The 25,859-nt window shown below is 57.8% G+C and overlaps 1 protein-coding gene across 1 annotated transcript in view; it reads right to left on the bottom strand.

Annotated features, from left to right (window-relative positions):
* COL5A3 (collagen type V alpha 3 chain) overlaps positions 1-25,545 on the bottom strand; it is a gene marked incomplete at its 5' end in the record, with an annotated part of 36,675 nt that extends 11,130 nt beyond the window's left edge. Inside the window, 48 exons of the mRNA XM_081091080.1 lie at positions 106-159; positions 363-416; positions 493-600; positions 1,227-1,280; positions 1,983-2,036; positions 2,119-2,226; positions 2,311-2,418; positions 3,560-3,613; positions 3,891-3,980; positions 4,139-4,246; positions 4,377-4,430; positions 4,528-4,581; positions 4,675-4,728; positions 5,618-5,662; positions 5,784-5,837; positions 6,061-6,105; positions 7,006-7,059; positions 9,057-9,110; positions 9,513-9,620; positions 9,756-9,809; positions 9,915-9,959; positions 11,388-11,441; positions 11,587-11,631; positions 11,731-11,784; positions 12,629-12,673; positions 12,800-12,853; positions 12,984-13,028; positions 13,206-13,259; positions 13,367-13,411; positions 14,058-14,111; positions 14,325-14,378; positions 14,459-14,512; positions 15,082-15,135; positions 15,329-15,382; positions 15,470-15,526; positions 15,752-15,835; positions 15,916-15,990; positions 16,743-16,805; positions 17,119-17,160; positions 17,234-17,281; positions 18,512-18,658; positions 18,756-18,869; positions 19,915-20,067; positions 20,337-20,441; positions 21,181-21,337; positions 21,412-21,601; positions 21,696-21,857; positions 25,458-25,545. Coding sequence (XP_080947206.1) covers positions 106-159; positions 363-416; positions 493-600; positions 1,227-1,280; positions 1,983-2,036; positions 2,119-2,226; positions 2,311-2,418; positions 3,560-3,613; positions 3,891-3,980; positions 4,139-4,246; positions 4,377-4,430; positions 4,528-4,581; positions 4,675-4,728; positions 5,618-5,662; positions 5,784-5,837; positions 6,061-6,105; positions 7,006-7,059; positions 9,057-9,110; positions 9,513-9,620; positions 9,756-9,809; positions 9,915-9,959; positions 11,388-11,441; positions 11,587-11,631; positions 11,731-11,784; positions 12,629-12,673; positions 12,800-12,853; positions 12,984-13,028; positions 13,206-13,259; positions 13,367-13,411; positions 14,058-14,111; positions 14,325-14,378; positions 14,459-14,512; positions 15,082-15,135; positions 15,329-15,382; positions 15,470-15,526; positions 15,752-15,835; positions 15,916-15,990; positions 16,743-16,805; positions 17,119-17,160; positions 17,234-17,281; positions 18,512-18,658; positions 18,756-18,869; positions 19,915-20,067; positions 20,337-20,441; positions 21,181-21,337; positions 21,412-21,601; positions 21,696-21,857; positions 25,458-25,545 — 3,564 coding nt within the window. The remainder of the gene's footprint in view (positions 1-105; positions 160-362; positions 417-492; positions 601-1,226; positions 1,281-1,982; positions 2,037-2,118; positions 2,227-2,310; positions 2,419-3,559; positions 3,614-3,890; positions 3,981-4,138; positions 4,247-4,376; positions 4,431-4,527; positions 4,582-4,674; positions 4,729-5,617; positions 5,663-5,783; positions 5,838-6,060; positions 6,106-7,005; positions 7,060-9,056; positions 9,111-9,512; positions 9,621-9,755; positions 9,810-9,914; positions 9,960-11,387; positions 11,442-11,586; positions 11,632-11,730; positions 11,785-12,628; positions 12,674-12,799; positions 12,854-12,983; positions 13,029-13,205; positions 13,260-13,366; positions 13,412-14,057; positions 14,112-14,324; positions 14,379-14,458; positions 14,513-15,081; positions 15,136-15,328; positions 15,383-15,469; positions 15,527-15,751; positions 15,836-15,915; positions 15,991-16,742; positions 16,806-17,118; positions 17,161-17,233; positions 17,282-18,511; positions 18,659-18,755; positions 18,870-19,914; positions 20,068-20,336; positions 20,442-21,180; positions 21,338-21,411; positions 21,602-21,695; positions 21,858-25,457) is intronic.
* Between the last annotated feature and the right edge of the window lie 314 nt (positions 25,546-25,859).

The raw sequence follows: 25,859 nt of genomic DNA, 5'->3' as shown, positions 1-25,859 counted from the left end.
AAAGGGACAACAAGGGATAGAAGTGAGCCTGGGACCCCAACCTCCACTTCTTGGAAACAGATGTCCCCCCCTCCGATGCCCTTCCCCCAGCCCCAGAGTCCTCACCTCTGGTCCACTAGGGCCATGGGGACCCCGAGGACCTGGAGCTCCATGGGGACCCTGTGGGACAGTCAGAATAGCATCAAGTGACCCCATGCCCCCCCTCAAAGGCTCTAGTAACCACAAGCACCACCCTTGATGCTTGTGACTCCCATGACCCTTAAAGTGACAATGTGTCTTGTGATAATCCCAACATCAATCTAATGGTCACCCTCACCCTGCCACTACCCTCCCCCTTCCACCCTTCCCCCCATTATCCATACCATGGACCCCACGTCTCCAACCTCCCCCTTTTCTCCAGGAGGGCCTGGCAGTCCCTGTGGAACAAAGAAGCAAGATTGGGGCAAAGGGTGTGGGGAACCAGAGGCCACACCCCCAAACTCAGACACTCACCTGCAGGCCAGGGGGGCCAATCACCCCCACGAAGCCTCTCACTCCATCATCTCCTTTCTGCCCAAAGAGGCCTGGGGGTCCCCGGCGTCCCTGAGCCCCGTCTGCTCCCTGGGAGAAGAAGAGGGCCGGCAAAGTTGGGGTCCAGGTCAATGGTTGGAAATAGGCTCAGGGTCAAAGTCAGGATTGAGGTTGATGGTTGGAATCAGGGTTGGGATTAACTGTGGGGAGGGTCAAGGTCAGGTTTGGAGTTAGGGGTAGGGGTGTGGGTTCAGGGTCAGAGTTTGGGAATGAGTTCAAGGGTTGAGTCAAAGTTTTGAGTCAGGTTCAGATGAAGGTAAAGATCAAGAGCAGGGTTCCAATGGGGTTGAGATGGAATTTAGGGCTGGGTTTGGAGTTGAGGCCAAGGCCAGATTCAAAGTTTGAACTCAGGTTTGAGGTCAGCATTGCAGGGTGGGTTGGGGTTGGGGTTTGGGTAGGACTGGGTCAGGGTTTGGCTAATGAGGCATTTATTTGAAGACAAGGTTTGAGTTGGGATTGAGGTTAAGGTCTCAAGTAGGGTTGAGATTTGGGCTGAGGTTCTGGATTGAGTCAGGTTCTGGGGTGAGTTCATACTGGTTGCCAGCAGGGAGGAGTAGATTAGGGTTGGAATTGAGTCTGGGCCCGAGTCCAGGTGTAGGACACTGTCCCTTCCCATCGGGGATCCAGGGGGTGGTCGCAAAGCCAGGAGCACCTACCGGGGAGCCTGGGTGTCCCACAGGACCCCGTATCCCTGTTGGTCCAGGTGGACCCTGGAGGAGGAAACAGAGTTGAAAATCCCTTAAGTTCAAGATTGGAGGTTGGCACTAGAGATGTCAGTCATTGTCCCCTGCCCACTGCCCCCAGCAGGAAGCCACAGCTGCGCGCACACCCCCACCCTGTCTTCCTAGCCGCACACCCCCACCCTGTCTTCCTAGCCGCACACCCCCACCCTGTCTTCCTAGCCGCACACCCCCACCCTGTCTTCCTAGCCGCACACCCCAACCCTGTCTTCCTAGCCGCACACCCCCACCCTGTCTTCCTAGCCGCACACCCCAACCCTGTCTTCCTAGCCACGAGCTGATGGGATCAGACACGGACATCTGTCCTAAGCTCGACCCATCAGGCTGTTCCCCAGACATCCCACCAGCACCAGGGACTGATTCTGGCAGCTGAGGCTGAAGTGCCAAAGGGATGTCTCAGAGCCATGCAGCGTCACAGCCAGAGAGAATGACATGCCACCAAGGAAAGGCAGAGGCGAGAGCAGCTGCCCCGGCGCCCTCCCCGTCCTCCGGGCCCCAGCGGCTCTGTTGGCCTCTTCATTTCAGGTACTTGCTTCTGTGACTCGCAGGTGTCAGGATGGGGCTCAGGGAGGGAGGAAGCTCCACGGCCTCCCCTCCGTCCCCCTACCTGGCCCATCTCCACACCCCTCTCCCCTCCCTGAGGACTCACCGCCAAGTGGGGCCCCCACTTACCGCATCCCCCTTATCGCCTTTGCTCCCCTTGTGACCAGGGGTACCCACTTCTCCCTGCAGAGGAAACAGGATGAGGAAGGACCCCTGCCCCTCAGCCCCCCCCTTCTCCAGCCCCTCCCTCTCCATGAACTCTCACCTTGTCCCCTTCCTCGCCTGAAGGCCCGGCAGCTCCTGGGGGCCCTGGAAGCCCCAGGGGCCCTGGGGTCCCATCTTGGCCGGTGGGGCCAGGGGGACCACGTTCGCCCTGATGTGGGAGTAGAGGAGGGACGTCAGGGCTAGGGCAGGAACGGGGTCCTGGTATGTGGAATGGGGTGGGCAGAGCACTTACCGGGGACCCCTTCTCGCCTGCAGGGCCAACAGGGCCTTGGCCTCCACTTTGGCCAGGAAGCCCAATGCCTCCTGCGGGGCCCACAGGCCCACGCTCCCCAGGGGAGCCCTGGAAACAGGGGTGAGGGGTCAGGAAAAATAAAAATAACAATTTCTCCTTTCTGGAGGTTTTTCAAGCTGCCAAGCACTGAGTTTAAGGGATTACCAGCATTTATCCTATCTGTTCCCCAAAAAGCAGGCAGAGGACGTTGTGAACACTTAAGTCAGGGCAAGTGCCTCCTCTAACCACAGCCCTCAGGGCTTCCTCCTCAGACAGAAAAAAAAGAGAAGTCCTCCTGGCAGCCCGCCAGGTCCTGCACAACCTGCCCCTGACCCCTCCCTGCCCTCACGTCCTCCTACTTTCACCCTCTATCACTCCCCTCCAGCCACAGGGTCTCCATGCTGTTTCCTCCAATAAACCAGGCACGGCCCAGCCTCAGGGCCTTTGCACATGCTGCCCCTCCGCCCGGAATGCTTTTCTCTGCACCTCCACAGGGCTCCTTCCTTACCTGCTCAGTCTCAACTCAAATTCTCCTTCTCAGGAGGCCTTCCCTGACCAGCCTGTCTCAAATGCTCTCCCCCCCCCCCCCTCGGTCTCTGCTGCTTTGTTTTGGGACATTCGTCATTGCTCATTTCTCCTCTCCCCAACTAGAACGTAACCTCCAGCAGAAAGGAGGGTTTCGTTTTGCTTTTTGTTATATATATATATGTATATATATATATATATGATTGATTTCAGAGAGGAAGGGAGAGGGAGAGAGAGATAGAAACATCAATGATGAGAGAGAATCACCGATGGGCTGCCTCCTGCATGCCCCCCACTGGGGATCGAGCCTGCAACCCAGGTATATGCCCTTGACTGGAATCGAACCGAGGACCCTTCAGTTCGCAGGCCAACGCTCTGCCCACTGAGCCAACCCAGCCAGGGCTAAAAGGGAGGTTTTACGTGTTCTTGTCTGGCACACAGTGAGCATGTGTCAGGGCGGTCATCTGGTTGAGTTACGCGATAACCTATGGGATGGGCTATGTTACAGATGAGGGCACTGAGGCTCAGAGTGACATGACTGCTCGGCAGTGAGTGACAGAGTTGGATGTGGCCCAGGCCTGTCTGACTCCAAACACAGTGGACTTCATCATGACAGCTCCCAGCTTCCCAGACACCCCAAGTTCCTCCCCCCTGCTCCCTACCCAGCAGATGGGGCTGCACTTACATTGGCACCGGTGGGACCCGGGGGGCCCTTGTCACCCTTCAAACCAGTAGGTCCCTGGAGGAGGAGATGATTCACAGTCAAAAGACACCCCCCCCAGGTACCCCCCAGGTCCTGTCTTCACTTTGGGGGGCTCATAGTTCCCACCTCCTTCCAGGCACTGAGGTTTGGGGGAGGGCGCGGTCTCCTCCAGGTCCCTCCTGCTGTCATGCCTTTATTTTCACAGTCGTCCCCCCCCCCCCACGATGCCACACCATGTCCCTGCCCTGAGCCCCCCACTTCCTTCTCTGCTTCAGGACCCAGCACACACAAGAGGGCTCCAAAGGATACTCACAGGGTCCCCTGGGGCTCCTTGGGGGCCAGGGAAGCCCTGCGGTCCAGGTGGGCCTTCCTTCCCAAGGGGACCCAGCGGCCCCAGGTCCCCCTGCAGGAGTGCGGAGGAGGAAGGTCAGGCTTCGAGAGGGTTGTCGCCCCCAGTCTGTGAGCCTGCCCTCCCCTGTGGGGCTAGTTCTGAGCCCTCGATAGGGCCATTGAGGGGCCTTTGGGGCCCCTCTGCCAGGTCTCCCACAGGCAGGGTCTCACCTTGGCCCCCTCTCTGCCCTCCAGTCCAGGGAGACCTTGTTCACCAGGAGGGCCGGGAGGGCCGGGCGGGCCCCTCTCGCCCAGAGGCCCTGCTTCTCCTATCTTTCCCTGGAGAGGAAGAAGGCGCATCTTGAACGGAGGTAGTCTGGGGTGGGGGGTCTGTCTGAGATCCACTTCCCCCCCCAAAATATCCCCCAACTGGTACAACACTGGGGAAACTTGTGGGGTCCACTCTGACCTGAGGACCCACGACGCCGGCTGGACCAGGTGGGCCTGTTTGACCTTGAAAGCCCTGGGAAGAAACATTAAAAGGAGCTGTCACATGGGGGTGGGGGGCGGGGGAGAGAAACGGAAAGCCCAATGGGGTCAGAGGTCAAATGGTCACTTACCAATTCTCCTCTCTGTCCAGGGTGCCCAGGTCGCCCGTCTTTCCCCTGGGGGCCCTGAAGGACAAGGCGGGAGAGAGTCGAGGCACAAATAAGGAGCCTATCCGGGCCCCAGCTCCCGCCCACCCTCACCGGGGTGAGTTCACTTACAGGGGGGCCCTTCGGCCCAGAGAATCCAGGGGGCCCTTGTAGGCCTGGGAGGCCCTGAAATAGAACAGAAGTCATTACTCACCCCCTTGCCTGGCTGTCCTCAGCTCCACATCATGACAAGAGCTAGCACACACTGAGCACCTTCTGCACGCCGGGCACAGGGCCCGACACAGAGTCATTTCATTCACCGCTGCAGCCCGTGGGGTAGGGACCGTGGTTAGTCCCATCGTGCAGAGGGGGACGCTGAGGCCCAGAGAGGTTCAGTGATCTGCCCAAGGTCACACGGAGGTAAGTGGCCAAGGTAGGACTTGAACTCATGGCTCTGACCTCAGAGGCTGTGCTCTTTCCACTGCGTTAATGAGGAGGCTAAAAGGCTAATTCCAATGTAACCCTGATATTTGGAGGGGGGTGGGGGGGGTGGCTAGCAATCTGAATCCATGCCAGCCAGCCCAGTGTACATTCTTGATAACCTATAATTCACTACCTCTTTCCCAGAAACTGGTCTTGCAGAACCTGTTACAGAGGCCATAAAACTGTGGACAGTGCACTGCCCCAGAGGGAGGGCTATTAACGCTGGCGCCAGGCCAGACCATCAGATATGGCCTGGAGACCCCCAACACCTGGGGGCCTTCTTGCAAAGCCCATGAAAAGGACCGGAAGCATAATCCATATTTGCGGGACAAAGACCCCAGAAAGATATAAAAGAGAAGCCCCCTGCATGTTACTTTACTCAGATTTGGAAAGTTATTCCCTGAGTCCGCCAGTGTAAATAAACAGTGTCACTCCTTTTCTCTAAAGTGTCCCTTGGTTTTTCTCTGGTCTCCTGCAACATTATAATGTCTCCCTACCTCCTGGATTTGTCTCCTCCCCAGAAACACTCCCACACACACACTCCCCACACACACACACTCACACACACTCACACACACACTCACACACTCACCTTTTCTCCAGGGATTCCAGGGGCCCCGTCCTGGCCCACATCGCCCTAGGACAGAGTGAATGAGATTCAGGCCGCAGAACAAACTCAACTGGGAGGGCCTGGGAGGGACTGGGGAGCCTGGGCAGAGGGTCTGCCTGGGGAGCCTGATCGCCCACCCATCCCATACCTTGGGGCCGAGTGGCCCTGTGGAACCCGGTTGCCCCCTCTCTCCACGGGAGCCCTGAGTAGAAAAGAAGCAACGATTAGAAGTGAGAGGGTGGGGGGCCTAGGAGATGAGATCAAGTCCTCTGGGTCCCATCCCTCTTGTCCCACCAGGGACACCGACATAACCCAAATCCTCTTCCTTGCCCACTCTTGACCTCCCCAATTCCCCTCTCCTAGTCTCTCCTTCCAGCCCTGCCCCCCAAGACCCTGTGGGGTGGGGTAGGCTCTCCATTTCTTACAGGCAGTCCCCGCTCTCCTTCCAGTCCTGGCTGCCCGGCCTTCCCCTGGAAAATCAATCAGGTGAGGGGGAGCAGAAAGGAGTTACGGTGCAAACACATGACACAAACACACAAAGGAACCCAATCACAGACCTAGAAAGATGTCTGCCACCATTTATTCACAAGCCTTTCATTCTCTCTCTCACACACACACACACACACACACACGATCACACAAGGATCACAGACATGTATGAGTGCACCTATAGGATCCACACATATAAGCATGTTTGTCCACGCGGACACCTGTTTATCATAGTTGCACCCGTGACTGCATGCCATCATGACAAGCACTGGGTGATCGCAGCCTCGGGCGGACATGTGAAGCCCGTCATGCAACATGTCCCTTGACCACGTGCACACTCAATGTAAACACATACATGCATGGGTTTATGTGACTTCATGGTCCTGGTAAGCACAGCACATACATGCACTCGTGTGCATATGCACAATGTCCGTTTACTCAGCAGCAATGCACACAGAGCTGAGTAATGCATGCATGTGTACACAGTCGCTCAGTGTACACAGAAACACACACACATGTATATCGTATCCTTTCACACACGTATGCATGCCCCTCACACACGTGTATGTCCACAATCACACACTGTGTGCAGGCTCACGCCCCGTTCACTCAGTCACAGGCCCACAGGCTGCAGCACCCAACCCCACCCCATCTAATCTGCACTGAGAGGCACACGGGACACACGTGCACACATGTATGCAGGGGCACCTGAGCCACAATGCCAGGCAGGGTGACCTACATGTCCTGCATTGCACATGGGAGGAAGTATGCCCTCAAATGCTTCCAGGCATGCAAACAGACACCCAGCACCCCCCGATCAGGCACAGCCACGGATGCTGTCGTCCAGGTAAGCCCTTCCCTCCCTGCCCCTCACGACTCACCCGCCTCCCTTTCTCTCCTATTGGCCCCAGGGGACCAGCCAGGCCCGTGGATCCCTGAATAGAGAGAATCGGAGAGAAGTCGTGGGGTGAGGAGAGTGGGTGGTGGGCTACACTGGCCCCTCACCCCATTCAACCACCCCATCCCATCCTTTCAGGCCTTTCCAGGCCACTGATTCCAGAAGCTTCTTTGGTCCTCCAGCCCGTCTCCTCCAGAGCGGCCTTCTGCACTCCTCTCCTCTCTCTCTCTCTCTCTCTCTCTCTCTCTCTCTCTCTCTCTCCCCCTTTGCTCACTCCACTCCAGCCGCACAGGCCTCCTCTGAGGACACAAATACACTCCTGCCCCAGGCCTTTGCATGGCCGCTCCCTTCGCCTCAGATGCTCCCCCCCAACCGCCCCCCAGTCCCCACGGGCCGCTACTCCTCATCACTTAGACATCACGCAGGCGGCTGGCTTCCTGCCACTTTCCTGACCACCACATCCTCTGAGTCACCCTCCGTCTACCGCACTGTCCAATTTTGTTTCCCCATCATATTCGCATTGAAACGACCTTATTCACTTGCTCCCTATTCAACATCTGTTTTCCCCACGAGGACACAGCGCCGTGGGGCCTCCTCGCCTGTTAACTAACCCGCTGCAGCCCTTCCTGCTCTGCCCTCCACCGGGGAAGGCAGCACAGGCTCTGACGTCCCTCCTGCCTCTCACGGTGCTTGCGATCCCAGACCCCCACTGTGTGGCCCTGGGAAAATGGCCTAACTCCCTGGGAGCCCGGCTCCCTGTTTGTAGCCAGCCACATCCTCCTCACAGGGTTTGGGAGGCTTCCGTAGGGTGCAGTGTGGAAAGTGGTCTGCACGGTGCCTGGCACACAGTAAGTGCTCCAGCGAGGTCAGCTGTCTTCGTCGTTGTGATTCCTGATGATTACGCTCTGCTGTGGGCTGGGTAGCCCCCCTCAACATTCACACCTGCAGCTCTACTCCCCCCTGTGACGGTATTCGGAGGTGAGGCCTTTGGGAGGTGTTAAGTCATGTCAGCGGAGCCCTCACGAATGGGATCTGGGATCGTTGCCCTTAAATAAGAGACTAGATGATCTCTCTCTCTCTCTCTCTCTCTCTCTCCCTTCCCCCCACCCCTGGGGCAGGGGGAAGGGTGCAGGAGACAGCTGATCAATAATTCTCTCTCATCATCAATGGTTCTCTCTCTCTCTTCCTCTCTGAAATCAATAAAAATTTATTTTTTAAAAATTGCTGTCAACTTAGGCAATGGCCAGGATAACTGTGCCAAAAGCATGGAACTCTGGAAGGATCTACACTGAGATTTCTTCCCAAGCGTCCCTAAGCTTCTGCTCCACTTTATATAAACGAGAACTATAAATCATTAATGATGTAATATGGGTGTAGCTGTGGCAGAAAGACGTGTCTAATCAGTAGCCTCATCCATCAAAACACTGGCAAGCAATGTACATTTTTACATAAGTGCATTTTATTGTAAGTTATAACTAATTCAAGATATGTAAGATATGTCTTTTTTATGATTCTCCTCCTTGCTGCTTTGTTTAAACCAATTTCAATCACACCAAGTAAGAAGGATCCTATAAATTTTTTATCATAAATATTGTCATTATTATAATCAAATGGATGAAATAAATAGCACTGGCATCTCCGTTGTGCAACTGAAAAAAAATGGGCTCAAGAAACTTGCCCAGAGAGCATTTGAGATCTTGCTTCCCAGCAATTGTCCTCAGTTTGGGTTCCAATAAATTCTTATAAAAATTCAGAGAGAGAGAGAGAGAAAGAGAGAGAGAGAGAGAGAGAGGGAGAGAGAGAGAGGGACTTGCCCAGGGTTACTTAGCAAGTAAGGGGTGGCTTGCCCAAGGTCACACAGAAGCTAATGAGAAGGTATTTGAGCCCAACTCTGTTACCAAAGCCGATACCTTATGCTGTTTATCAATGACCCAGGGGCGGAGTGCTCAACTCCGGGGCCACAGCCCAGACCCCCAGATGTTAATCAGGCTCTGAACCCTGCCCTTGCCCACCCTCAGCCCCCTGGCTTCTTACCTTAGGGCCTGGACGTCCTGGGTAACCTGGGAGGCCTGGCACCCCAAGTTTGCCCTACAGAGGAATTGTGGAACAAGGTTTAGAAATTGCAACCTGGACGTCAGGGGGGAGAGGGCAGGATGGCTGGGGCATATGGAAGGCCCAGCAGGGTGAGATCCTCTCTCCACCCCCCCACCCCCACTCTCTAAAAATCGATGGGAAAAATATCCTCAGGTGAGGATTAACCAAAAACCAAAGCCTGTGGCATGCGGTGGCTATGGGAACAAAAAGCAGGTGGTGTGCATGGCATTGCTCTGTAATGCTGAGCGGAGGAATCAAAGGAGATGGTAAGGAGGGTCGCAGCCTCCTGAGGTTGGAGAGAAAAGGGCAGAGGGCAGAAGGCAAAAGGCCAGGAAGCTGTGACCACAGGATGAAAAGCTGAAGGGTAGACTGGAGGGGTAACCAAGGTCCATTCACCTTCTCCCCAGCTGAGCCTGGGGGCCCCTCCTCACCAGGCAGCCCCTCCTGCCCTTTCAGCCCTTCAGGACCATCCTCTCCCCGGGGACCTGGGGGTCCCGGGTGCCCCTGGAATAGAAAGGAGAGGCCCTCAAATCCGTTCCTTGTCACTCTTACTCCATGAAGCCCCCCGTCTTTGCCCCACCTCACCCCCTCCCTGTCTTCCCCAAGTCCCCCAAACCCACCTCAAGGAGATCACCTTACCCGATCTCCTTTAAGCCCCCCATCACCCTTGAAGCCTGGGAAGCCATCCTCTCCCTGAATGGGAGAGAGTACAGAGGTCAGAGGTCAGGGTTCAGGGGAGGTTCACAGGCAGAGCCCCCCTATTAGGGCTCCCCCACAAGGAATCCCCTCCCTTCTCACCTTCTCGCCTTTCTCCCCCTGGAGGCCCCGGTTGCCAGAGGTACCCTGGAAAATAAAGAAGCTCTCAGGTCCTTCCCCTGCTTAATTAAGGAGGGCCCCAAACTGAGTCCCCTGCCCCCCAAAGCAGGTTCCCCAAAGCCAAGAGGATGCTGGACTCAAGTGGGGTAGGAGCAGCCCACTAGTGTGTATGCGGGAAGCTGCTCCCTCCCGCCCTTTCTCACTGGCAGCCTCCCAAGGTCCTCTGTGTGGGGATGTGCAGGGAAGGCCAAATTTCCAAGTAATTCATTGCCATCTCCAGGGACACTGTGTCCACATTTCCTCCTGGCAGGAGAAGGAGGATGAACATTCCGGGCCCCAGCCTCACTCTGAAGGCGAAGGAATGCTCCCCATTGTACTGGCTACATGTGACTCTGTGCCTGGCAACAAGGCAGGTCTGTGCTTGGGAACAGCGAGATGGCTCGGTGCGAGCCCAGATGCCGCTCGCACCGAACTCTGGGCTCCGGCGCCAGGGGAAGCTGCACTTGGCTACAGTGTCCCTGAGCTCAGAGATACAACGAAATGACAGTAGGATACCATCTAATGACGTGTTTTGACAATAGCATGACTGTGTCTCCTTCCACAGAGAGACACAGTGTAACCGAGCTCGCTGACTACAGTGAAATTGCACTGGGGTGTAATCTCCTCTGTGCTTTGACAACAGCCTGGCCTTCTCCAGGTTCCGAGCGACGCACGCACGTGACCACAGTGTAACTGAGCTTGGCAACACCTGTTCTCTGGCCCTGGCGAGAGTGGAACTGGACTCAGCTGTCACAAAGGTTTCAACTACATATAGCTACGCCTGACTACGATGTAACTGAGCGTGGCCACCCACAGGGCTCCGTGGCCTGCTGCCCCATAGCCTCCTCCCTGGTGAGAGTGTAACCAAACTTGCCTACGATGCAAAAATGTGAAGAGCTGCCTCTTGGCTACCACCGCACTCTGTTCTCAGACCACAGGTAAAGTGTACCTGTACTTGGCTACAGTGTAACTGGATTTGGCTACCAAATAGCTGTGACTTCCCATGTCCCTGTTCTTAGTCAACGGTGACCTCTATTTAGCCACAGTGAGGCTCTCCGCTGGTCCCCACATCGCTGTGCTTGTAGATGGCGTGACTCTGGGCTTGAGCTTTAAAACAACCCCTGCCTGGCTACAATGTGCTGGCCTGGCCTTGGACGTGGCATATGTGCTCACAGTGAAATGGGTTCGGCCTCAAGTGGACTTAACTGTTCCCAACCTCAAGGCAACGACGACACTAGAATGCTGTCCTTTGGCTGTTCAGCTCCAAAGTAACACACATGCTCCTGTATCTGGCCGCTCAGACCCAAACCTCACTCTCCCACTACACCGTGCCTGGCAGACTGACTCCGCTCATCACACATGCAGGTGTTTCCGATGGAGCAGGTTCCCCAAAGCCGATGCTGACGAGTCACCTACCTTCACACCCCGAGGCCCAGGATACCCCCGCGGGCCGGCGGACCCTGCTGGGCCCTGCGGAGAAGATGAGATTAGTGCCATCCTGTCCTCCCCCCTCCCCTGCTCTCAGGGCCCTCATCTCTCTCCTCAGAAGCCCCCGACTCCTGGCCCTGACTTACCAACCCTTATCCCCAGCCCAGCCTCTCTCCAGATCACTTACCTGGGTCCCTTTCTCTCCTGTGGGCCCCTCGTGGCCTGGGTGACCCTGGGGGGAAAAACATCCTAAGTCGTCAGAGACCCACACTGACCACCCAGATTCCCAAGCCTCCCTTTCTTCCTCCTCCTTCCGGCACCCAGCTCTCACCGGAGGGCCATCAGATCCTGTGAGGCCTGGAATTCCCGGGTGTCCGGGGGGACCCTGAAAGATAGTGAGCAGTAGGAGACAGAGGGTCTCAGCGCCCGGGTTCCACCAGGAACATGACGCCACATCAGGATTCCAGAGCAAGCAGATCCCTCACAGGACATCTAACCCCAGCTCTGCCCCAGCCCCCTGGCCTCCCTGGGCCTCAGAAATCCTCTGCCTCTGGGCCGGGTGAGCCAGGCATGGAGGAACAGTGTGCGCCATGTTGAAGTGGGGGCTCCCCAGCCACACCCCTTTCTTTAGAAGCCCCTCCCACCCACAGCTTCATCTGAAGAGGGAAGGGCCTTGGCCGGCATGAGGTGACTCCCTCTGTCCCACCAACGCCAACGGAGGCAGCCACTGACCCAGCTGGGCCCGTCAGACTCTCTCCTGAAATGTACCGGAGAGCAACTGGGATCAGCTGGATTGGGGTCAAGAAACTACAAGGTCATAAGGAGCCTTGGTGACAAAGCAGCTCAAGATCACGTAGAAGTGAAAGTCGGGGTAAGGACACACTGAAATGCGTGCCTGCCAGGGGAGAAGAAACATGGGCAGGCAGAAAGCTGGCAGCACAGGGCCCAGAGAGGGGGCTTTCCTGACCCACGACTCTTGGTAATATTTTCTATGACCGGCTTCTGAGGGTTCCCCTGGACCCTGACAACACCCCCTTGTGTGAGCTAGCTTTGGTGGCTTTCAGTTTCTTGCCACCTACCCTTCCCCAACAATGGCACTGTGTCCCTCTGCCTTGTTTAGGAAATGTTGTGCCTTATCATTATCCAGAGCTAACAAAAGGGGCCGGTGGGAGCTTTTCCTGCAGAAACAAGAGCTGGGTGGGGGAGGGGGAGACGGAGCTGTCACTCACCTTCTCCCCAGGAGTGCCAATGGGTCCCTGGGGGCCAGGGAGTCCCTGGGGACATAAAAAAAAAAAAGAGGGTAAAGGAAGGGGTGGCGAGTGCTGCAGCTGGGGGAGGGGGGCGGTCTGTGACCTGGGCTGGCCATCACCACCCACATTGTTGGGAAAGGTAGCTCAAACCTGGGACCCGGGATTTCCCTGCTGTCCTGGGGGTCCTGGTTCTCCTGGAGGACCCTGGGGAGAAAGGGGGGTTTGGTGAAGCTGGAGGGGATCACGCGTTGAGGTGTCCGTGAAGCTGAGGGAGGGGCTCATGGGAGCAGACAAGGATATGGGCGGTCATGGGGTCGGAGGGTAGAGCACGTACCACATTTCCTTTGGCACCTGGCGAACCGTCAATTCCCACCGCGCCCTGCGGGAGAGAAGCCGTGAGATGGGAGACACGCAGGAGCCTCCGTCTGAGTCTGCGACACTGCGCGGGTGCAGTGGGAAGTGAGTGCACAGAGAAGAGCCGGCAGCAGGAGTGGGCATGCGGGGGAAGGTGAGAGGGCAGCAGGATGCGGATGCAGAGAGACAGTGGTGTTCTCACCGGGCTGCCCGGGGGCCCAGGGGAGCCTCTGGGGCCAATCAGTCCTCGGGGGCCCTGCAAGGAAGTAGGAGCATTATCCCCGCTTCACTGCTCTGAGGCCCCATGACCCTGACTTCCGTCCCCTGCACCAGGCAAGGTGTCCAAGGGTCCCTGATACTCACGGGCTCCCCAGCCTGGCCAGTGGGCCCCGGAGGTCCCTCTGCTCCCTGTGGGAAAGCATCATCATTGGGGGAGAGGGGAGGGGAGAGGGAGAAGGGGAGGGAGGGGGGAGGAGGAGGGGGAGGAAGGACCCTTGGAGAACCACCGCCCCTCATCTGGGCAGCCCCTCCCAGGGGCCGGAGAGGCAGGGCCTGGGGCAGGATCCAGTTGATAAGCACATGTGATTGGATTCAGGCCTCTGACCCCAAACCTGGACCCGCCTCTCTGAGCCTCACCTCCTAACTCCAGTGCTAGCCCACAGCTCTCCCTCTGTCTTTTTTTTTCTTTTTTTTAAGAATATTTTTATTGATTTCCAAGAGGAAGGGAAAGGGAGAGAGAGAAACACCAATGATGAAAGAGAATCATTGATTGGCTGCCTCCTGCACACTCCCCACTGGGGATCGAGCCTGCAATCCAGGCATGTGCCCTTGACTGGAATCAAACCTGGGACCCTTCAGTCTGTAGGCCGACTCTCTATCCACTGAGAAAACCCAGCTAGGGCTCTCCCTCTGTCTTTTTGAGCCTCGCAGGGGCCTCCTGGCCCTCCGGGTCAGACCCTCACCCCTCATCCTGTTCCTTGAATACTCCCCTCCTCTCCGACTCTCATCCTGGCTTTCCAGACCAAGCCATCTCCTAACTCCCTTCTCAACTTACCTTCTTACCATCTTCTCCTGGGGGACCAGGCCGCCCCATATGGCCAAAGTCACCCTAGGGTGGGACCAGAAGGGAGTTCAGTGTGGAAACGTGGGGGGGAGAGATTAACACACACACACCCCACCTCCCCAGGAAAGAAGATGGGACATGAAGGGTGAGGGCTCAGAACCAGGGTTGGAAGCTCTGACACTGGGGGTGGGGAGGGGCTCATGAGTATGGGGAGGGGTTGGGCACGCGGGGGGGGGGGGGGGGACCTCACACACTCACCCTTTGGCCCTGCTCACCAGGCAGCCCTGGAAGGCCATCAAAGCCTCTGTCGCCCTGCACAGAGAGACACCAGCTGAGCCTTGAGTCCTTGACCCTGACATTTCCTCAGTCCCAGTCCTGGCCCCATCACCCACCTTGGGTCCTGTGTCCCCGGGGAGGCCCCGAGCCCCGTCTGCTCCAGAGCGGCCCTGTGGGGGGAGTGACATCATCAAGATACCCACTACATTTACTGAGCATCTTCTGCATACAGAGTCCTGAGCTGGGAGCTTCTGTATTAATCTCACCTTCCACATGTACCTCAAACCCACCCATTACTCTTTGCAACCGTTGCCCTTTCTCTAGTCCAAGTCACCATCGTCACAACAATTAAGAAGCCTCAACTTCAGTCTCCAGCAGCTGCCCTGCTGTGTGTTTCTCATGGCACTTAAAACTACCTGGAGGGATCTTGTTCGTTATTTCCCGCCTGTGCCAGACTTCCCTTTTGCACATGCTGTTCCTTCTCCTGGAATGCCCTTCCTCTCCTGTTTGCCTGGTTCTACCCCAGATTTCAGCTCAACCTCATTTCCCTGGCAAGTCCTCCCTGCCTCATGGACTGGGCCAGACTCCTGTCATACGCTCAGGGGAGCTGCCTCAACTCTTTGTCCTCAACTCTTACCCCACCAATGACACCAACACGCCCTGGGAGCAAAAAGCTGAGGCTGGTGTTGGGTGTGGAGGGATGGGTGAGAGATGACCTGAGGACCTAGGAGTCACTCACCATCTTGCCCTGCCGGCCAGGGGGCCCAACAGGTCCCTGAAGGCCTCGGGGACCCTAGAAGAGAAAGAAAAAGAGAATGGGAAGGAAAATAAGAAGCAGGAAGGACTTATTTTAGATCATTCCTGAGGAAGGGTAGTAGTTGCAAGCGTATCCCCGCCCCTTCGTCATTTTCCCCAACTAGCACTTTATTTCGTGGCCCTAAGGGAAGACCCTTCCCATGCAGTCCAGTCCCCACCCCCGATCTTACCTGCGGCCCCGTTTCTCCCATCTCTCCTTTCTGACCTGCATACCCAGGGAGACCCTTGGAAGAAGAGATGGGGTAATGCCATTAGAATAGGTTCCCCCTCTCCACTGGCGTATCTCCCGTTCACACAGCCTCTATACTCACCACAGGGCCTGGGCGTCCAGTGAGCCCCACCGGGCCAGGGGGCCCTTTCATGGAGAGCTGGAAAGACAGAGGGCAACAGAGCCTCAGCTCTCCCATGAGACTCCAATACCCCCCGACACACACACACCCCACCACAGTCCCCACCCCGCCAGAGGGGGTCTTCAGGAGACAAATACCTCCCTGTCCTCACTAGCCCTTCATTACCCGTATCTGTGCCATTCCCTCGATGTCCTTCCATCTCCACCCCCCGCCCCGTCAGTCCCTTGATTGTCCTCCACGCACCTGAGCCTGTTGCATTATTGCCTGAGCCTGGGCCTGCTGGAAGGAGACTGGGGGTCCTTTGAGGGAGCCGCTTGCAAACTGGAACTAGCAGGCAATTGGCAGTGAGGGGAGCCCCAGAGAGAGGCCCCACCCCCCAAAGCTATGCCACCCTATCTCCTTCTTACCGGCATCATGATCACAGTTCCCGGTAGGCCCCGGTGTCCATCCATGCCAGGGATTCCTGGGTGGCCAGCAGGGCCCTAAGAGAGGAAGAAGGGGACAGAGAGAGACAGGGGTGAGAGGTAGAGATGGAGGAGGAGAGGGGTGAAGACAGGGAAATAGAGGGAGGGAGGCAGGGAGAGACAGAGAAAGATGGAGGCAGGGAGAAAGAGAAAGAGAGGGTAGGCAAGAGAAAGACATAGAAATGGAGGGAGAGAGCCGTAAAAAGTAGCAGAGCCCCTAGCTGGTTTGGCTCAGTGGATAGAGTGTCGGCCTGTGGACTGAAGGGTCCGGGTTCGTTTCCAGTCATGGGCACATGCCCAGGTTGCAGGCTTGATCCCCAGTAGGGGGCGTGCAGGAGGCAGCCAATCAATGATTCTTTCTCATCATTGATGTTTCTATCTCTCTCTCCTTCTCCCTTCCTCTCTGATACCAATAAAAAAGTATTTTTTTAAAAGAAGCACAGACAGAAATACAGAGAAAGAGACAGACAGAAGAGAGACAAAGAAACAGAGACACGGACATAAGGAGAAAACACAGATAAAAGACACTCAGAGAGAGAAACAGGGAGAAAAGCAGGAGACAGAAGACAGGAGGGGAGCCCGAGCTGAGTGACAGTTCACGGGGGGGGGGGGGGGGGGGAGAGAGGAGGGGGAGGGGCCTGAACCAGCTCCAGGACGGTATCCCCGGCCCCGCCGCTCAGAACCACGTTCAGACATCCATGCTGCCCCCCTCAGCTCCACCGCCTGAAACCTCACTCCCCAGACGGATTCACCCTGGGGGAGGCTCTTACCGGTAGGCCGGGGTCCCCAGGGAACCCTGGGGGTCCAGGAGGGCCTGAGGGGCCATCCACCCCCTGTTGAGGACAGAGGAACAGAGGTCATGAGAAGTGCAAAGTTTGAACCAGGCTGACTTCTGACCCACCACTGACCGTGACCCCATGCTGACTTCTACAGCCAACCACCGAGCCATTCCTGGCCCCTAATACTATACGGACCCCCAGCAACCCCCTTTACGCCCCAATTCCTATTCTGGCATCCCTTGAGCCTCAACCGTCCAATAGTCTTCAAATGACCTGACAATATCACATTCCAACTCCTCACCTCAGGGGCTCAAACACCCCAACTGGAAGAGAAAGACAGGAAGAGAGGAATGCAGCCCTGACTCACCCGAGGTCCTGGGGCTCCTGGGGGTCCCTCGAACTGCCGTCCCTGAAGGAAAAACGAGTGTGACTCCCCTTCTGGCCCAGATTCCACCCCTTCCTCCCAGGCCCAGGCCCCTCACCTGTTCAATCACTGCAGGTTCTCCTTTGGCTCCCTTCTCTCCAGCGTCCTGGAACAGGGGGTGGACAGAAAAGAGATGTGAGCCCTGCAACTCAGACAAAGAACTCCCAGCCAACCAACCTCACACTCCACACACACACTCCACACACACACACACACACACACACACGTGCATGCATGCACACAGGGCCCATCCTCCGAGCTGCCTGGGCTGTCCTTTCTTCAACCAAGATGTTCTGAGCAGCTCAGCTTCCAGCTGCCGCCTGGCCAGGGAGCGTCAGGTGAGAGCGCCACGCTAGAGCCTGTTGTGCGGTCCTAACCCTGGAGCTGCCTCTCACCAGCTGACAGGTGGACAGCAACGCATTTAACTTCTCTGGCCTCCCCTGCAGAGTCGGTGGGTGAATGATGGCATCCCATGACAAGAGGCATCCCGTGAACATAGGAATACGTTCAAACAGTGCTTGGCACAGCACAGGCACTCGGGGTAAGTTCGTTAGAATTCTTCACCTCCACCCTGTCCAGCACCACAGCTAGATCTTGTGCCCAGTTCTCTGTCTGCATTAGTTCCCTGGGCGAGTCTATTCAATTCCTTGGCTAAAGAGAGCCTCTCTCGGTGGGCCAGTCCCCAGGGTTTATCTCCAGCCTAGACTGTCTCCCTTGAACACCAGAATCTTCTAACGTGACCAACCACCCACTTGACATCTCCAGTTGGAGGCCAAACAGGAGTTGCCGAGTTAGCACATCCAAAATGAGATCCTTGGCACCTCCGACTTGCCCCTCCCTCAGGCTTCCCCATCTCACTCCACGGTCCCATCGGAAATCTACCGTCATCCTCATATCTTCCTCCACCTCCAGCAGCAAGACCAAAATGGAGCATGACCCAGATCTGTCCTCCTGTTTCTATCCCCACCTCCGCTGCCCTCCTCCAGGTCACCGCAGCTATTGCGGAGACTACTGGTTTCCCTGCTGCCCCTCTGGCTCCCCCTCTGGTCCACATGCTGCTCAGCAGCCAGAGGAGCGGTTAAGACTCCCAATCAGATTTTGTTCCATCTCCAGTGGCTTCTCATCATGCTTAGACGAAAAGTTGAATGAATCACCCCACCCACAGAGCCGTCTATTAGCACAATGTCTGCCACATTGGCACAGTGTCTGTAGATAAATATTTGTCAACTCCACTGGGGTGGTAGGAAGGCATGCTAGGCCAGATAAAAATAAGGCAAGAGGGAGAATGTGACCCTGTGAGGCGCCCCCTGCGCCTAACCCAGTCACCCAGACTCACAGGAAAGATGTGGAACTGAGTCTGGGATGGCTGTTCTGCTGCCCGGAAGTTGGGGCCCATGGTGGGGCCGTCTCCTTCCTCATCCTCTCTGGCTAAATCAGTCTCCAGGGTGCCCAGTTCATTTTCACTGTCAGGGTCCAGCCCCTCCTGCGGACATTAGGACAGACCAAAGTTTACCCCTGATCACCTGCCTCCACCACTGCCCAGGGACCTTCCCTTCCAGCCCCACCCACTTCCCACCAACCTCCATGATGGTGACATTGCGGCCAATGGTCACAGTGGTGGCGATGACCAAGGGCGTGGGAGTCGGGGGCAGCGTTGGAGCTGTTGCCTCTGTCTTGGGGATGTCAGTAGAGGTCTGGGGAAGGGACACGGGAGGATCAGGTTTAGGGCCAGGCCAATTAAGACAAAAAGGAGGCAAAGGAGGAGATGGGCCCTGCCCGCCTCCCAGTCTGGGGAAGTGGGAGAAGCGGATTCCCAGAGAACATAAGAGGCGGGGAGGGGCTGGCCACTAGAGGCGAAGGTGTGCTGGCTGGACCAAGACAGCCAGCAGGGGGAGCGCTCCTGCGTGGAGGAGGAGGGCTGGGCCTGGTGTCGGAAGCCTGGAAGACAGAGCGGGGCTGGCTCCAGAGCCCACTGAGCAGGGTCAAGGCCCAGCACTCAGGGCCAGGCTCCCGGAAGCCTATCCCACATGTTCTCTCCCCAGGCGAGCTCCCAGCCAGCCAGCCAGGCCACAGTGAGGGAGCGGCAGCGCCTCTGGCCTGGACAGCTGCAGAGGAACTGGGTCAAGAGTACAAAGAAGACAGTGGGGGCCCAGGTAAGGGGCTGAGGAAGGGGCTGGGAGAGGCAGCTGCCCCTGGGGCCCCTGCTCTGGGCCTGAAATAATAAGCCTTTCTCCCCGCTAATACCAGAAGCCGATGTAGTCAGCCAGTGCCCCTGCCCTAACCAAGGGCCCCAGCCAATGGCCTTCAGCAATGACCCCTGTGCCCTGGGACCCACCAACCATCAATCTCTATCAAGGATGTCAAATAGTGCTCCCAATTTCAATTACTGACTCCCCAATAAATAACCCTCACCAGTGGCCCCAAACAGTCAACCCCAAGGAATGACAGACACACTGATGAACCCCAGCTACCCTTAAACAGGACCCTCATCAAGATCCTTCTAATAATAAGGTCCTTGTCCTGAGGTGGCCCCTCCCTCCAGCCCCCCAGAACTTGGGGGCAGAGATGGAGCGCTCATGAGACAGAACCAGCACCCCCTCCCCACCACCCAGTCACCAGTCAGCTAAGGTAAATCAAAAGTCAGGATGGAGACTGAAAGCAGAGACCTTCATCAGTGGGAATCAGGAACCAGCAGTCAGGCAGCCAGCGCTCAGAGGTGAGAGGTCCAAGGTCCCTTACCCGGTTCCCCAGGGAGCCAAGCGATGGATCCAGCGTCAAGGCTTCCTTGTTCTTCTTCTTCCTGCCCTTCCCCTTACGACCTCGCCCTTTCTTCTTCCCCTTCCCCTTCCTCTTCCGTTTGGGGGGAGGGGTTTCTGGCTCACCCTGGGGGGCCTGGGAAGAAGACCCCAGTCAGACCCAGTGGCCCCCCGTGGGGGCCTCATCACTCAGGTCCCTCGAGGCCACGTTAGCACATCGCCCACTAATCCTGTGTCTTGAAGCCAGGGCTCATTCAGCTTTATGATCAAGGTCACCCATGCCTATGATCTGTTGGAGGGCAGGAGTCACTCAGGCCCGTAGATGGGGCTCAGAATTCACTCATCCCTGAGACCCGAAGAGCCGGGGCTGACAGCCTGTGACCTCAGCACAAGCCTCTCACTCACCCGGGTGCCTGCAGGGTCCAGGTGGTCACAGGCAGGAAGGTACCGCTCACAGGCCTGGAAGGCCGCCTGAGGATCTGCGCTGATCAGCAGCTCCTGAATGTCTCCCTGGGGAGAGGGTGGGACACAGGGAAGGAAGCCACAGGCTAACTCTGACCCCCAACCCAAGCATCGAGGCTCGGTGCTTCTCCACCCAGAGCACCCTAAGTATAAGGAGGGGGTGGCCCGCACCACAGCCCCAGTGACCCCTCAGTTCTCCAAAACTGAGAGAAGAGAGATTCTACCAGGGTCACAGCAAATCACAACCGCAAAGCACACCCCTCAATATCCGTCCCATCAGGGGCATATGTGTTCCTTCGCTCTCAGGTGTCAGGTGACCGTCAAGGTGCCGGGAGAAGGGGAACACCAGGACGGAGGAGCTCGCTGGCCTCCTGGAGGTGGCACACATCACAGTCACACGCAGCACCGTCGCCAGCCACAGTCGCCACACCAAAGGCACACCTGCCACATGGCCACTCAACCTCACGCCTTGCCCGCACCCAACATCATACCCCCCCTCCCCGCACACAATCACACGCCATCACAACCAGCACAGTCCCGCATCACAGCCTATCCTCCCGCCACAAAAGCCAAATATTCGCATCACAAGTGATCATTTCGTGGCTCTAGAATCTCACAGTCACACACCACAAAGACGCGCAGGGACGCATGGTGCTCCCTGCTCTCCGCTTCCTGGCAGGAAGCAGAAGCTGGACATCCCCATCCTCTCATCTCTCCTCCAGATCAGGCTGTGGATAAAACTTCTGCCCTCCCGCTGCCTCAGTGTCCCCTCTCATGAAACACCTACCTCAAAGCTCTCCTCTCCGAGGTCCTGGCTCCCCAGCATCGTGAGTCCCGCTGTGCTGATGAACCGAGGGCCCTGGCCCAGCACCGGGGGCTGAGGGTCACAGTCAGCCACCAGGGTCGCGGCGCCGCCATCCACGCTGACCGCCACCCGGTGCCACCTGCAGGGAGACGTCTCCGTGGGGGGTGCGTCTCACCCCGCCACTCTGTGGGCCCTCGCTCTCCCTCTACTCACCTGCCATCCAGGAGGTTGACCTGCTGGGGGAGGGGTCTGAAGGAGCCACCTAGGAGACCCAGAGCTGGCCCCAGCGCCAGGCCCAGCTGCCGGGCACCATCCTCATCATAGACGGACAGAAGGACGGACTGGTTGGCTGGCTGGCCCCGCAGGGTGATCAGCACAGAGAAGTTCTCAGGAAACTGTTCATCTGAGGGGGTCCGGGGGGAAAGGGGGAGACTCAGATGACCTGGAAGTGACCCCTGCTCCCGGGATGACCCCCAGTCCCTCCCACACTGACTTACCTGGAAAGAGTTCCCACGTGGGGACGCCCAGTGTGCTGGCCTTGCCCACCCTGAATGCCCGGTCGCCCTCCGGGACCCTCTGGGGGCAGAGGCCAGGCCCCTCGGGGACCCCAGCCTGGCCCCCCCGCACGCCCAGAGCCTCCAGCACATCCACGGGGTCTGCTGCAGAAAGAAGCAGGGTGCATGGCAGTTAAAATAAGCCCAGGCCTCCATGTGAGCGGCTCAGGTCTGGGGACCCAGCTCCCCCCACCACACACACACACACACACACACACACACACACACACACACACTGTGTTTATGGGTCAGAGAGAGGGAGCAGGTCTGGGACCCTCACCCCCCTCTCCAACCCACAGCTGTTGCGGCCCCATGAGCCTGTTGACTCCTGTTTTGTTGTGTGTTTTTTCCCCTTGGTTTTGGTGAGAGAAAAAACACTGACCTAGTTCTGGGATGAATCAAAGCTTCCTGGCCTGAGCCCCAGAGCCAGACTGTCCCCCTCTCCGCACTCCCCCGCACCAGCTCCCTGGGGCAACTTCCAGGCCTGGAGCCCCCTTGCCAGGGGAAACCCACTTGGAGAGGATGGGGCCCCTTGCGTGTTCCTTCCCCACCTCCTCCCTCTGACCACCACCTCTCCTGACCGCTGCCTTCTGACCTCCTCCTTAACCACCGTCACCCATGATCTCCTCCCTGGGACCACTCTTTCTCTGGCCATCCCCTCCGACCTCCTCCCTCTGCCTATCCCAGTCATCTGACCTGTGACCTCCCCATTTTATCTCCCTTTGTCTTCATTATGAACCAAGGTTACCTCTCTGATAACCCCCTGACCTCCTCCCTCTGACCTGTTCCCTCTCATCCCAGCAAAGGAAGGAACTGGTCTGGCCCAATCAGAGCCCAATCCAAACAGTTCTACCAGCCCCACCCCTTGCAGCCCAGGCTGGCCAGCAGTAAGTGGAACCACATGGCTGGGCAAGAGTGGGTGGGGCTACCCCTGGCACAAAGCCCCTGCCCGACCTCCCCTCCTCTCCACCCCCAGCAGACGTCCCACTGACCCCCTGACCCAGCCTCTTGGCAGGAGTCAGATTCTACTGGATCTGCCCATGACCTCAGCTTGGGGGCGGCTCTGCTGACCTCACCATTGGGAACCAGGATAGGGGCCCCCGAGCTGAGGGAAATAGGGGCTTGGGTGAGGGACCCCATTCCAGCTTCTCCTGGGTCAGACTTCATTCTGCAGACTCCGTAGAGCCTGTTCCAGCCTCTTACCCCAACTTCCTTCTGCTCTTTTTCTTTCTTTTTTTTTTTTTTTATATCTTCTCTCCCCCACCCCGCCCTCCCTCTGCCCCACTTTCTGTCTCGGTCTTTCCAGGTCTTTCTCCGTGTCCAGCTCTGAATCAGTCTCTCTCTTCCTCTCTCTCTCTCTCTCTCTCTCTCTCTCTCTCTCTCTCTCTATTTTATTTGATCTCCTATCTGTCTCTCTCTGCATGTCTCTATCTCAGTGCCTCTCTATCTCTCTGTATCTCTGTGTGTGGACTGTTCTCTCTCTCTATCTCTCCCCCCACCCCCCATCCTGCTACCATCATCAGCCCCATCGCTAATTGCCTGTTCTGTGGCTGGGCTGTCATTAAAAGGTATTTGGGTTACAGACCCCTGGGGCTAAGATCTGGGCTCCCAGGCTCTGCTAACCACAAGGGTCACTCCCTCGTGCAATGACCATCCCAGCTGCCCCCTCTCCAGGCTGGGGCCCAGGGGAGGGCTGAGAACCAGCATCTCAGTGTGGCTCTCCCAGGCTCCCCTCTCATCCAGCCCTCAGTCTCTATGCACAGGGACAAATCTCCTCTCTACCAGCTGCTCAATCACATTTAAAAAGTCCTTCCCAGCATCTAACCCAAATGCCTCTTGCTTCAGTCCTGTGTCCCTTCTGAAATGACCTTTCAGAAACTGACCTCCCTTTCTTTTCATGGCTGGCTTCGTGACAAGAAGACACACAAGAGGCATTGAGTCTTGCCTGCAGTAAGGGGGTGGGGGTCTGTCAAGGACCCAGCCCACCCTTCCCCCACAGACTCTCCCCTTTGGTAGTCAGGGTCCCAGGGAGACGTTGGGTGGGGTCCAGGATGTGGAGGGAGGCAGGCAGGGACCAGGCTGGGACATGGCTGGGATACCCTCAGTGTAGGAAAGCGTAGGTGTGAGTGTCTGTGCAATGTGTGTATGTGCTACTGTGCGCGTGCGTGAGATGGTGCATGTGTGTGACATTCGTGGAGCAGAGAATGGCTAAGACGTGATCTGTGGTGTCCGTGCGTGTGAGGCTGTGGCCGGTGATGGAAAGATTAGGTCCAGTTCTGTGACTTGTGGCTGTGTGTCCATGTGAGTGGGGTCGGCAGTGAGGTCTCACAGGTGATCTGTGATTGTGTTTAGACTGGAGTTGGGGGCGTGCGGTAATATCTGAAAGCGTCGCCAAGCCAACGTGTGGGTGACTGGCTGTGAATGTTGACCATGTTGTGTGGGTGCCCGTGGAAGCATATGTGAGCGTTTGAAAGCGTAGGAGGGTGACAAAAGCTGTGGCCGTGTGCGGGTGACTGATGGGGCTGCCTGAGCGTGGGCACCGGTGTTTAACATTCCTGGTGTCCCAGGGGCTTGCATTCTGAATAACTGCCCGAGATTGGACGCTAGTGTGGATGAGTGAGCGTGGGAATGGGGCATAGGCCAATCTGGGGTTATCCACGTGAGCAGGCACCTCCCTGAACTTCAGAGAAAATGGGGTGTGTGTGTGTGTGTGTGTTGGGGGTCTCAGTGTATCTTAGGGAGGGGATTCCAAGAGGGCCTGCCTGGAGTCTCGCAGACCGGGAAGCCCTCTCGATCATCACTTGAGGGACCAAGATCTTCCCAACCGCCAGGTGCCCCGCACCGGGAACCCTGCCTGGGGGAAGGGGGGACGTGGCACCCGGCCAGAGGAGCGCAGCTGGGCGTGCGTCAGCGCTGACTCAGCCCTCCGGGGGCCCCCGGGACCCTTCGGAGCGGGGGGTGAGGGGGGGGCCTCCTGAGAAATTCCTCGGGAAAAACACCCTAGGCCCGCTCAGGGGGGGAGCGAGTTCCACTCCTGCCCCCGCCCGAGCTCCGCCCGCCCCGCCCCCCGCCCCGCCCCGCCTCGCCCCTCACCGCGCCCTCCCAGGGCCCTGTCCGTGGTGCTGATCCCGGCTCTGGGGAGCGCGGCGTGGGGGGAGGGGTCGGGGATGGGGGAGAGGGGGTGGGCGCGCTCCCATCGGGGGCAGAGGAAGAAGAGGGAGAGTAGGGTGCAGGCATTTAGGGGGAGACGCGAAGGGAAGTCTGAATCTCCCATGAGCCCCCTCCCATGCTCGCCCCCCTCGCCGTTACCCTCAGAATCATCCGCTTATGTCTTCGTGGGCAATTATTTACTCTCACACACTCGCTTCGGGGATCAGCCCGTCACCACATCCAGACAAGCGTCAACTCTCGCTCTCAAGCACACACACGGTTTCCCTCCAAGCGGCCAGACACCCACTGCTGCGCACCGCACACACACACCTGTAAATTGCCTTCTTTCCCCTGCACCCGCCAGCGAGACACGGCCCCTCGCTTCCCCGCCCCCCAAATCGCCCAGCTGTCACACCCCCAAATCGCCCGGAGCCGGACAGTCGCACACGGAAGCCGCGGGCAAGGCGCACGCCTCCCCCTTCCCGACTCCACCCCGCCTTGGGGCGCCTCGCTGGATTCTGCACTCCGTGTCCTGCGCCCTCCCTCCGGGCTCACCCGCCTGTGTCCGGGGCAGAAGCTGCAGCGAGGCCAGGAGCAGGCAGAGGCCGGCCCGCGGCTGGCCTAGGCCCCGGCGACTCCCCATCCCGGCGGGGCCCACACCCAAGGTCGGGGACCGGCCGGGCGGCTGCGGGGAGTGGCGACTCCACGGCTCGGTGCACGCACTCGCGGCGGCCAGCTCCACTCGGGACCAGCGGGAGACTGCCCGAGACCCCGCCCTGGCCTCGCCCTGCACTCCCGCGCCCGGCCAGGCGGGACCCGCGAGAGGGGGGGTGGCTGACAGCTGGTGGGTTGAGTTTGGAAAGTTTGTGCTGAGCGCTGATTGGGCGGAGCCCTGGGCCGGCGCTGGGCCCGGCTTGCCCCACCCCACTCCGGAGGAGGAGGGTCACTCCCACTCAG

This window comes from Myotis nattereri (genome assembly GCF_964212035.1).
Source record: "Myotis nattereri genome assembly, chromosome: 5".
NCBI lineage: Eukaryota > Metazoa > Chordata > Mammalia > Chiroptera > Vespertilionidae > Myotis > Myotis nattereri.
The sequence above is the reverse complement of the archived record's forward strand: the minus strand, read 5'-3'. Positions and strand labels throughout refer to the sequence as shown.